This window comes from Sciurus carolinensis, chromosome 9 (genome assembly GCF_902686445.1).
Source record: "Sciurus carolinensis chromosome 9, mSciCar1.2, whole genome shotgun sequence".
NCBI lineage: Eukaryota > Metazoa > Chordata > Mammalia > Rodentia > Sciuridae > Sciurus > Sciurus carolinensis.
In genome coordinates, this window is record NC_062221.1 from 59,815,135 (window position 1) to 59,827,967 (window position 12,833).

Consider the following 12,833-nt stretch of genomic DNA (forward strand, 5'->3'; position numbering starts at 1 on the left):
GGGAGAGGATTTGCCAAAGTAGCTTAAAAATGTTGATTTTCTGAAGTAGCTTTAAAATATTGACTTGAGATTTTTTTCTTCTTATTTCAGAAGGGGAAGAGTTTCTAGTTACCCGTTTACAAGGTACTGATGCTGGAGACAGAGAGAAGAGCAAGGAACCAGGAATTATGACCTTTCACTAAGAGAGGTGACTGCAAGCCAATCACTTCTCTACAAAATGAAGATGTTAGACAACGTGACACCAAAGACCGGTTTCAGCAATCTCAAGTCTATTAACTGCTTCAAAGCCCAATAAAGGATGCTCAATATCTCTTTCTCAAGAAGATAAAAAGAAAGTAAAACTATATTGAGATTTCATTTTTTCACTTAGTGGACTGGGGAACATCTAAAAATTTGATAATATATTCTGATGATGAGCACTGGAAAATGTACTCTATCTGGAGGAAACTTTGTTAACATCTGCCATAACTACACCCAATAAATCATTTGACCCAGCAAATGAACTATAATTATCTTACAGATAGATATCTGTGGTCAGATGTGCAATGACATACACATAATGCTCTTCACTTCAAAGTTCACGCATTAGCAACAGATCACCAAATACACAACTGTCCATCAATAAGGTGACATTGAAAAAAATTACAGTTCAAAGACATGCAGATAGCAAGAAAAAATGGATGAGAAAGATCTCTACACACTGATACAATTATGTTTAACCCTAAAAATTGCCAAAATTTAACCATTTGACTAACAAAATGGGGATTTCATATCGTTTTCAGGAAATGATCACAGTACTAGATTTTGTATTTTGCCTATTTGCTGTGTCACCTTCTGCTCTTCTTGTCCCAAGCAGTGATAGGAAGTGAGGAAAAACTGTATAAATTCCATTGCCTTGGTAATAAAGAAAGCAGAGGACTGCTTTCTTGAAATTTCATGAAAATGTAGTGTCTGCAAAGATGAAAAGCAACCTCCCAAAGTCTTCACAGATAATCCCCGCTTTACCTCGGTAGTAGGCAAACTGTAGGTAGTCATAATGCAAAGGAAGGAAGTTCTCAATGGGCGAGAGGCGGCCAGGGCGGGTGGCAAGCTCCCTCACACACTCATGCTGGCAAACCAGCACCTGCATGTAGTGATCTGGAAGACAAGAGCCAAAGGTGTGTCCTGCAGTGAGCCATGCCTCAGTCATGCTCCATGGGCATTCCTCACCTGCCCTCACTGCCAGAGAGAACTCCTTAGCACCAGCACTTTGTGATGGTTGAAGCTTCTCACCAAGACAGTAACTTTCCCTGGTCTCCTTACTCAACAATGGTAGATCCCAAACCTCTGGCTCACGAACTTTCTCCATATTGTACGCTTCCCTTCCCATACACCCCTTTTTTAACCCCTTCTGAATGTGACGGAAGCCATGTTACCCCACCTACATCCAGCTGCATGTGGACTTTCTTATTTAACACCTCTAAGACTTCTCTTTGGATGCCTAAAGCATCCTGGAATGAGGATTGGAAGTTCAGATCCTAGTGACGTTAAGAAACGGTTCAGAGAATGGGGCCTCCATGTTGATTTAGAGCTCAGGCCAAGAAATGAAGCAAAAAAGCTCCCTTTCCCTGGTAATATTTTCAAGACAAATTTGCCTAAGGAAGAAATAAAAAATAAAATAAATAATAAAAATAAAGTAAAAGATAGCATTTCTTGACATTTACTGATCAAGACTCTACCCTGTTACAAATTAGCCCATCACCTGGACATTGCATATTTTAACACTGGGGACACTGTGCGTTCTTTACCAGGAACTGGTAAAGTAGTACGAACTTTATCAGGAACTGGTAAAGTAGGGGAAAGAATGAAAGCTAAAGAATTTGAGTAAACATTTTTCTTCCTTCTCCTTGCTCTCTCTTCTATCACCGCCATTCTTCTCTCTTGCCCGGACTTTGATTTTGACAATGAAGCAGAGGCAGTCTTTTCCAGAAAGAATAGTCCATTCATGCTCGTGTTGAGCAGGTTCCCTTGAGGAGGATGATAGAACCAATTTGACTTAATGGCTATACAACTTAATTTACCCAAACTGCCTTCTTTCAAGAGGTTTTCTGTTTAGTCACAGCTCAGTTTAGGGCTGGATGATCTTGCAGAGGTCTCAAAACACAACAGGAAGGAAATGTGCATTTTCTGGTGGGGGGAAAGGTGCCAGGTTCACATGAGCTGACCAACTGACTCCTAGGGGCACAGTTAGAATCCCTGAAGTCCACTGGCTCCAGATGGACCATGTGAGAGGAAGAATGAGTTCCATTTATTTGATTAGCTAGCTATTTTATTTCTCAAGGGAACAACAACAAACAACCTTCAGCTGTCTTCTCCTACTTAACTTTTTGTATTCCTATTTACCTTCTAATGCACATTTCCCCAATTCCAAATGACGAGCAAAAGAAAAAATTGAAAAACACATCCACCATGAAGTAGTCTTCTGAATGAAAATATTTTTCAAAGCTGGATATAAACAGCAGCAAAAGTGATAAAATGATATCCTTCAGGGTTAGTAATAAATAACTACATTCAGCAGCCATTTGTACTTTTCTCCAACTTTTAATGGTTCTTCTAACTCTAAAACACAAACATTATGGCTTTCTGACACAGTCTGTATTTTAAATGCCAGCTTTACTCCTAATTTAGGACACTTTTGAACCAGACAAGAAATGACATAGAGTTGTCATATTTCTTTTTATGAGCTGTATTCCCTGACTGCATTCTGCTTGAGTGTCATTATGTGATTAATATGTTTTTAATAAGCAAGAGATCCAAGATGCTTCTGTGGGAATACTTTAAAATTTTCTCTTCTTATAATAAATTAGATATGCTTCAAATTCCCTAGAAGACTTACCATATTTCTGAAATTGACAATATTTGGTTTCGACCTCTTTTTTATTGCTTTTCTTTATTAGAAATTGTGATGGTGGTGGTGGTTGTATTAGGAATTAAAGAACCTGAGTTAGAAGACCTATATTCTTTTCCAGTAAACCATGTGCTGTAGTAGAGATCTTGAGCAAATCACCAAATGCTGATCTGTGGGAAATAGCTTCCTAAACCAGATTTCAGATGTTTGCCAACACTTTTCCACAGGCATTACAGAGGAAGGTTTAGAGGTGACTGTGGGGGTGGAGTCTGGGGACATATCCCCACAATATCACAACACAGCAAACTATAGTAAAAGAAAAGCCTGCCCAATTCCTCCAAAAAAATTAAGTGTAGAGAAATACAATTAGAATGTAAAACATACAGAAAATTGACACTGAAATGAGCAAGGCTCATAATACTGCAGGCAAATGGATCTGGCAGAAACCCAGGGAAACAAAACTTTGGGGAACAAATCCTCAATAATTCATGAGTTTATTGATTTTTGGTGAACTGAGCTGATTTTGAGTAACAGGGGAAAACTAAAAGTAATTTTGAGTCTACTAAATTATTGATTCTAGTTTATATTTTGGTAGCTATTCCCTAATTATCCCTTCAAAAAAACCTTAACAATTTATGACCTACATTTTCACAAACATGGAGTACTATTAACCATGTTAGTCTTTATAGTAAGGTTGGTTATCTGTCATTCTAACTCATTCATCCACCTATTCATTTAACCAATATTTACTAAGTACCTACTATCTGCCAATCATTGTACTTAGGTACTAAAGACTGAGCAATAAAACAGGACTTTGGACAAATGACACAGGAAAACATTTTGAAGCTCTGTGAGTGAAAATAAACATGGTATATTCAAGGAATTAAAAGTGCAGTAAGCATCAATCAAAGAGAAATTTAGGGGTGGGAGAATGAGAACATAGATATGAAAGTCCTTGAAGGTTCTGGGTTTTATTCCAAATGGAATGTAAGTCATTGGTGGTGGTGATGGTAAAGTTTAAGTAGGTCTGCGAGTATAGAATTTTGTGTTTTAGAGACACAAAATTGTCTGTCTCTGTTTAGTGTCAAACCTGAACTATACACTAGGAGCAGCAAGGAGGTAATCACAAAGGTTTAGTTAAAATATACAGGGAGTTAGCAAAAGGGATGGAGAGAGCCAGAAAATCTTAAGTACTACTGCAAGGTAGTATCTATTAAAGTTTTGTAACAAATAAGATGAAAGAAGGAATTGAGGACGATGTTGGCCTGAAAGATAACTTCCTGGGACCTGGTTTGAGTTACTGGGTAAGTGCTTTTTTAGGGAGACAGAGAACACTGGAAGTTGGGGAGAACCAACTAACCAGTAATTTACATCTCTATGAAATTGAACACTTTTTTATACATGTGTAACTTGGAACACAATACATACTCAACAAATATTTCTTAAGCAGTTGTTGAATAAATTACTCTTTGTCCATTTTTCAATTATCTAGACTTTGAAAATATGGTCTCTAGATTCAGAAAGCCTGCATTTGATATCCAGCTTCATTTTAGTCACATTGCTTGATCTTACTGAGGGATAAATTCCTCATCTATAAAAGGGAGTGGAGTCTCTTCAACGAGGTGATCAAGTGACTGCCACAAAGATGCAGACCTCTGTGCAAACCCTGATGGGCATCACGTTTGTGGTCCAGCCTAGTGACACCATCAAAAATGTCAAAGTCCAAAGCCAAGACCCAAGAGCATCCACCTGACTAGCCGCATTTGATGCCTGCAGGCATGCGGCTGGAGGATGGCCGTACTCTCTCAGGCTGCAACACCCTGCACCTGCTGATTTGCCTATGTGGTAGCATCACCAAGCATTCCCTGCACCAGCTTGTTTAGAAACAGCTGTAACAAGACAGCTGCTGAAGGTGTCGTGCTCTCTTGCAGCTCACACTGTCAAATGCCACAAAAAGTGAGGCCACAGCAGCATCCTCCACGCCAAGAAGGAGCCAAGCAAGTCCTCTCCATGGGCTCCTCCTTCCCTCACAGGGCAGCCACCTGCCCAAGACCCATGGCTCTGAGGTCTGAAAAAATTTTCCCTTTCATTGACTGGAGCAGTACCCCCCAAAAAAAAAAAAAAATACAAAAGGGACAGGGGTAAATACCAACAGTATCTACCCATAGAATTGTTTACAGGATTCAAACAAACACAAATATATAAAGATCTTTGTATGCTATAAATTGCTACATAAGTGTTAGTTCTTATCACTGCTGCTAATAAATTACACAAGTAATAATTCTAGTAATAATAATTTCAAAGTTACCTTTAAATATGCCCTTTACCCATAGTGAGTGGCAAGGTGGGGACATGAATTGAGGTCAATTAGGCTCAAAATCCCTTGCTCATGTTACTGAACCAACAGCAATGATATTTTGCATCTCATATCTCATTTTATATCTTTCCTATAAAACATTTCATATCTTACAAACATTATGCGTCTTAGATCTTATGAAGCAGTTTGTCAAAAAATGTGGGTGTAATTCCAACAAAATAGGAAAATCTACTTTCTTAAGGAGCATCCACAGGTTGATTACCTGTGTCTCTAATATCCAATACAATCTGTGGATGTAACATTTTTCAAGACTATTATTGGGATTACATATAAGATGATAGCTTAGTTGTTATTCTGTTACCCTGTGTCCCCTTTGACTTTTGTGACCACCAGTGCCACATCATATCCACAGATAATTCAGACAACTAACTTTGTGGGGCAGAGGAGGGTAGTAAAAACCTAAAAAGATGGAGTTTGTGTGTGGGCATGGAGATGTGCAGCTAGGTCCCCTTGGAGGGGGGATTTGGGACAATAAATGCTAGGAGAATCAGAGACACTCACTTGTTAGCAGTCAGCCCTCAGCGAGCTGTGTCATAGCTCTTGCTGTTCTGGGGTGGCCCATGTCCACTGACTGAACAAATATACAAAGGCCACGTATTTCAGTCAGTGCGGGATATCCCGAAAGGTGCTTTGCTGTGGAACTCCCCACGAAGACCTGTTTTGCAGCTGGACTTCTCTTTCTGCCCACTCTAGTTCCTTTCTCTCCCTTTCAGAGGTGTCTTGATCGTGGACTTACAGCTTCCCAAACTATTTATGAGCAATAAATATCTGCTGTTTATGAACCATGTAGTTTATAGTATTTTTGTAACAACTCAAATGAACTAAGACACAACCAGTTTGTTTCCTCATCTGTAAGATGGGATTATGAATACTCTACCTACATCGCAGGGATGTCATAAAATCAAACAAAACAATATGTGTGAAATAGCATGAAATCTGCAGAGAGCTCAAAAATATTTTGTTGTTCATGTCTTCTACATGCCTTCCTAATTAACATCTTTTAGTTCTATTCAAATACTTAGTATTTTATAATTCTTTATTTTTTACCATTCTCACTACTTTCTTACGTTCTGTTAAGTATTTTTAAAAATATGCCCTTTAAATATAAAGGATATTAACTCTGTCCATAAAATATTTTGCGATATTTTTCAATTGCCTTTTGTAGATCAACTTAATTTAGTGTGTAAGTTCCTATTTATGTGTCTTATGTAAAAGTCTTTTTCTTCATTCATCTTGTTTTTGTCATGCTCAGAACTTTTCCTCTCCCAACATAATACAAAAATTCTCCTATATTTATTTTAACAATTTTACTTTTTACATTTATATTGTTAATACAAATAGAATTTATTTTCATGCACAGTATACAGCAAAGAACTAACCAACCCCCAGTACTTAATTAGCTAATCTTATCAGTTAGTGTATAATGCACATTACTTACTAAATACCATTCTCATATATAATAAACTACAGTTTTAAGTAATTGAAGAAGACTATACTAAAGTGTTCACTACTACGTTATTTATAAAAAATGAAACATTGCAATCATTTTAATAAAATGACCAGTAAAACTGGTCAAATAAATTATGACATCCCAACATAATAGAATATTACCAAGTCATTAAATACAATAAGTTGAATCTGTATGTACTTACATTAGAAGTCCACAATTAGTTAAGCATAAAATAAAACAAAAATATGTTGAAAAGCAGTATTTATAGTATTTCCCTATTTTATAAAAATGCAATAATAATTATAAACACAGAAATATCTTCAAATGAATTGGAAAGTGTTAACCGCACAGTTTTATCAATGGGAGATAGAATTGATATGAGTCTTTCACTTTTTAGAATATACATTGTGCAACTTCTACATTGGTGCAACTCTTTTACAAAATGTAGGTAGTATTGTTGAATTAGAAAATAAAAGAGAAAAAATAAGTCTTACCTGCAATGGTTTCATAAAGACCGGCTTATACCTTAAGTGCTCATACTCTTCAAATCTTTGAGGCCCCTCACATAAAGTTCGGCACTCCATATCTTCATTGAAATATTCTCGTAAAGCTTGTTCAAAGTACTTGATAGCCACTTCAAAGTCATCAGCCTCGTAGTGTTTAACGCCTGCACTGTAACTCTCCTGCAAATAAACAGACAAAAAACATCTTTTCACTGAGCAGCATATAAGCAGCCCAGGATCCTGTAGGAAGGTCAGGTAGAGCTCACATGCTACAGGAATAAAGTGGAACTAGAGTGGGAGACAGACTGCAACCTCTGGATTCAAACGACTAAATGAGAAAGGACTGACTGAGCAAGCAGATCGCTGGGGCACTAACAATTTCATTCTTTTCCTGAGCACACATTAAGATTATATTTTCTAGTCCCTTTTCCTGTGGGTAGGGCCATAGAACAAGGGCAGGACAGCAGGTGTGGATGGAAAGAACACCCACTTGCTGGCCTTGACCAGCTGAACGACAAAAAGAAATCTTCCTCTCTTGTCCTTTACTGCATGATTCTGGAGGCCTCTGAGAATGGTGATGACAAGAATCGGGAAGAAAAGCCCTTCTAACATGTGATTTCAAATAACACTCGAGAACCAAAGAATTGTGTAGCTCTTTAAAACCCCGATTTGAAAAGTACAGAGATCATGGGCAAACTTGTGCCCCAAGAACCAGGGAGCCATAGTGTGACTGTCGCTGGCTTCACAAAACTCCTAGGTATGAAGTGTGTAGGAAGCAGGGCATAATGGTGTGTGCCTGTAGTCCCAGCTACTCAGGACACTGAGGCAGAGGGTTGTTTGAGCCCAGGAGTTCAATGACAGCCTGAGCAAGAAATTAGACCATGTCTTGAAAAAAGGAGTGTCAGAGAGGAGCTAAGGGTTACAGATACCTGTATGATGTTCTAGTTTTCACAATATACTGATTCGCTAAGTCAATTTTCCTTTCCCTCAATTTTTAATATTTTTAAAATTTAAATGTTTAATTAAAAACAAAGATTTTCTTCATTTGTTGAATCTTGATAATTATAATATTTCCTCTGAGAACTCTGAAAATATAAAAATTACTACTGGAAATTGAGAATCGAGTTGAGATCTCCATTGACATGAATCTCGTTTGGGTCCAATGAAACCTGAGGAGTGCGTAGCTCCATGAGGGGAGGAGGCAGGGGTCCTCAGAACTCACCAGGTGAGGTTTGGCTTCTCTGTCGATCAGCCGGAACTCTTCTGCACCAGACATCATTCTGTAATTCTCGAGGTTCTGCTGCATTTCCATGTGCTCGGGATTGGCCATGAAGAAAGTGTGAGCAGCTTCCACTGCTTTTTGCAACAGGTTAAGCTGTAGAGGAAAAAGGAACAAATGAAGTGCGGCAAACATTTCTAAGCTGGCCTCAGAGAAAAAGATCAGTTCAAGGTCTCACAGGGTGAAAGTGGTATGGCCAGGATTCCAGTTTGAAGTCATTATTCTATACATATTTTTTTCACTACTCTATATCCAACTGCCACACTTAAATGTCAGGAAGTTAGTAGTGTCCCCAAAATAATATGTGGATATTTTTGGCTTTGGTGACAATGAATACACATGCTTTTTTCCAAATTTATGCTCCTCCCTCTCTTTTCTTAGCCACCTATGTTTTCTAGGAAACAATATATGTGATTATGTTAGCTTTATGATTAATTTTTTTAAAAAAAAGCTCCCAGGGCTGTGTATTGCCAATTCACATTTTCAATATTTTTGTCTTCTACTCTCTCCTTTTTGCCCATTTTGCCATCAATCCTGAAATTCAGTACAAATACTCTTCTCATTTTCCAAAGGATGGGAGTAAGAAACCTGTCCCTCCATCAAATATGTCCTCAGGCTTAAGATACGTGATGAATTAAATTAAGGCGTAAACTATTCCAGTGTGTGAGAGACCCTGAGCTTACCATTCTGATTCTCCCAAATATGAAAGGAAGGACTTTTAATAATCACTACTCAGGCATTGTCATCCTCCTAAACCACTTGACCCTATTCTCCATGGACAAAAAAAGGACTCATTTTTAACACAACAGAATTAAATTCATCAATTTAAGACATTTTGACTTGTGCTTTGATCATGGAGAATGTCTACGGAAAGATTCATTTCTTTCATATCAGAAAAATAATATTCTCATTAGTAGTCTTTTTCATGGTGAAAACCAAAAGATATGTCAGGTCTGTTTTAAAGTACGAAGATATGAAACTCATTATTATTGAAGAAGTAAGTATAGAATCATAGGCATCATATAATATTCAATAGGTCTTCTTTTGCAATGTAGCTACTCAAAGACTGAAAAATAGAAATAACAGTGGGTTCACAAGCCCCCAGTCACTGCACACTGGTGATGCTCTTCAACAGATGAATGGATAAAGAAACTATGGTATATATATGCAGGGGAATATTATTCAGCCAAAAAGAAAAATAATATGGCATTTGCAGATAAATGGATGGAATTGGAGAATATCATACTAAGTGAAATAAGACATTCCCCAAAACCCAAAAACTGAATGTTTTCCCTGATAAGTGAATGATGATATATAATGGGGGTGAAGGGTGGGGAGTGAGATAAGAATGGAGGAACTTTAGATTACATAGAGAGAAATGAGAGGAAGGAGGGGGTGGGGTATGAAAAACAGTGGAATGAGACCGACACCATTACCCTATGTACACGTATGATTATACAAATGGCAGGAAAAAAAAAAGAATTGACTCTCCCAGCAGAAAACATACACTACTTAATTTTATGACCTGGCATCCTTACTATCATATTCTTAACTACTGACCTTCCTTATATTAAATCTTTCCTGAAAGACTTTTTCCCTTTGTGCTAAATTCTGTGCATCCAGAATTATTTTGGTTGTCAAAATCTCTGATTTTGGATCTGTTTTTTCTCTCTCTCTCTCTTTTAATTTTCTCAATTTCTCCCACACTAATCAGATAAATAGGAATCATATGGACATCAACATGGTGACAATTATACAAGTACAAAAAAAAAAAACAATGGGTTCTAAATTATAGGTAGCTTCACTTTTATTGGTCAAGTGAACCTGGAAAAATGTCTTTTAAACATTTGTGCTTCAGTTCTCCCTTAAGAAAAACATACTCACAAAAACTGCATATAACTACCACCACATAAGATTTTGGAAGGATTTAACAGTATAATATATATGAATGTGCTTCAGAAAGCACTAAAAATAAAATAAATCAATACTAGCATACAGTTTATAAATGATCTATAAGTTCTGAAGATGTAAATCTATTCCCTTGAATGAGTATAATCCATAACTCACATGAATATAATCTATGACTTCCATGAATGAGTATAATCTAATTAATTCCTGTGAACACACCACTTATGAGGTTATAGCAGACACCTTTGGTGAAACTGTCCCAAAGTAATAGCCAAACCATAAGCAGTGAGTAAAACTGATTAGTACTGACATGCTCTGATTTCACAGTCCAAGGTCTTAAAGTTGATAGAATACAAATAAATAGTTGTGATCCTCATTTTTCTCCTTTTATGCCTTGGTTCAGGCTGTTCTACTGATTTAGAGAAGCTTTTCTCCTGTGTCACTTCTTACTGAAATGTAACACATTCTATAAAACCGAGCTTGAATCCTGCCTTCCTTAAGAGCTACTTTCCCAAACCCATAGCTATGGTGAAACATCAGATATCATCTTATCCCTATTACTCTGTGGGTACTTAACATATTCTGCCTTACATTTTATGTGAGTAGATTTGCATCTCCCAGTAGAATTTTCTGTGGGTAGGGACCACATAACTTACTTACCTTTCTATTTCCCACCTAATTTACATATAATATACATGATGTCTATATGTCTAAGAAAAGAGAAAACATGTAAAGCAGAACTTTAATACATAGATTGAGAGGTATTCATGTTAGTGTGTCTCATAAGATATACAGTACAAGGAGGATGTAACACTGAGAGTTTCCAATAATGGTTATCACAGGTGAATATGATTCAGTGACTCTTCAAAATGATCAGCTAATGTTTGATAAAACACATTGCCTATTTGCTTATTTGGTGCAATAATATATGTGAATGTATTTTCACCCAGGGTTGAACGCAGTACCATCTTCCTCATAGAAATACAAAGGAGATTTCATAACTTCACATTGAACCATAAAACTTCTTCATGAACTGGCTTTGGCTTTTAAATTATTGTAAAGCAGTTATGAAACTAAAATTGTCTGCCAGAGTCTATAAAAAAGATCACTGTTTTAATTGGAAACTTGATATATTTGTACTCTGTTTTAGAAATAAAACTCACACACTGGGTTTCATTGGAAAAGTCCACGTAACCATGTGCACACTACATAAAATGTTGTATCATTAGATGGAGATTACTACATGGCCTTGTAAGTACTAGATTTGGACTAAGGAGGGAACTACCGACTACTCAGTTGGTGCAATCTGCATCTGAAGGCTTCAAACTGGATTTCCTTTAAGGTATCATTAAAACAGACCCCAGGAGAGGATATCTCTAATATGAGGATAACTCTGCACTAGAAAAAGAAATTTTGAAATAAAAAACAATTGAGAAAAGGGGAATGATTCGACAAGATGATATCAAACTTATAAGGGAAGCCACTGACCTCTGAGATGTGAGAAAAGGGTTTAAGAAGCCCTGGATCAGTTCAACCCAGGCTATGAGGAATGCAGGCAAACATTTTCTCCTGCCAGCCCAGAAGCACAACTCTACGTGGCAATCATGCTGCATGGAAAAAGAAATGAACACTGACTAAAACAACACCCTACTGACGTTCAGAAGTTGCAGGGTCATGAGCTGGTGAGTGAATGAGGCTCTTCTGACACGAAAGTCATTTTCCATAGCCAGCAATAAAGGAGACATTTCTAAAGCATGCACCAATGACTGAAAATTCTCCAGTAGCTATCCACGGACCACAAAGAGATTCCAGACACTGCATCAGGACATTCAAGAACTCCAGCATTTGGCTCCAGTCTTTTTAGCATAACTTCATCCTATCCATCATTAAGAAAACTTTCCCCAGATGAGCTGAACATACCAAGTTTTATAACTTCCCATCACCCTACTCAAGAAAAGCCATGTCTCATTCTGTTATTCCCCCTCCTACAATGAATCAAAATAAGTAAATTTTTAAAAAATTAAAAAATAAATTAAAAAAAGAAAACCCATGTGAGTCCAGTAATCTAATGCCGAAATTCTTTACTTCATTCATTCACTTATTTAGCAAACATTTATTTTGCATCAACTCTGTGCCAGACACTGTATTAGCCAAGGAGAATACATATGTGGTCAAGGCAAAGGCCCTGCTTGCAAGATGCTAAATATTCTCACTGAAGGAGACAAATCTCTAGTGAGTAATTATTAGTAAAACAGGTTGAGTAAGTGCTGAGTGTTATGAAGGTATAAATGAACACAGCTGTGAGCCTGGCAGAACTGGAGTGAAATGAGGAGCCCTCAGATCCATTAGTTAAGGAAGATCTCTCTGCAATCACCTAAAAGTGGAAAACCCAGTCGTGAGCTTAGCAGAAGAAAGATAATTTCAGGCAA

At 37.3% G+C, this 12,833-nt stretch overlaps 1 protein-coding gene across 1 annotated transcript in view; it reads right to left on the minus strand.

Moving 5' to 3' along the window:
- The window catches only part of P3h2 (prolyl 3-hydroxylase 2), a 158,310-nt gene that overhangs the window by 26,787 nt on the left and 118,690 nt on the right, over nucleotides 1–12,833 (minus strand). Inside the window, 4 exon segments of the mRNA XM_047565062.1 lie at nucleotides 1,006–1,137; nucleotides 7,209–7,232; nucleotides 7,235–7,397; nucleotides 8,440–8,592. Coding sequence (XP_047421018.1) covers nucleotides 1,006–1,137; nucleotides 7,209–7,232; nucleotides 7,235–7,397; nucleotides 8,440–8,592 — 472 coding nt within the window.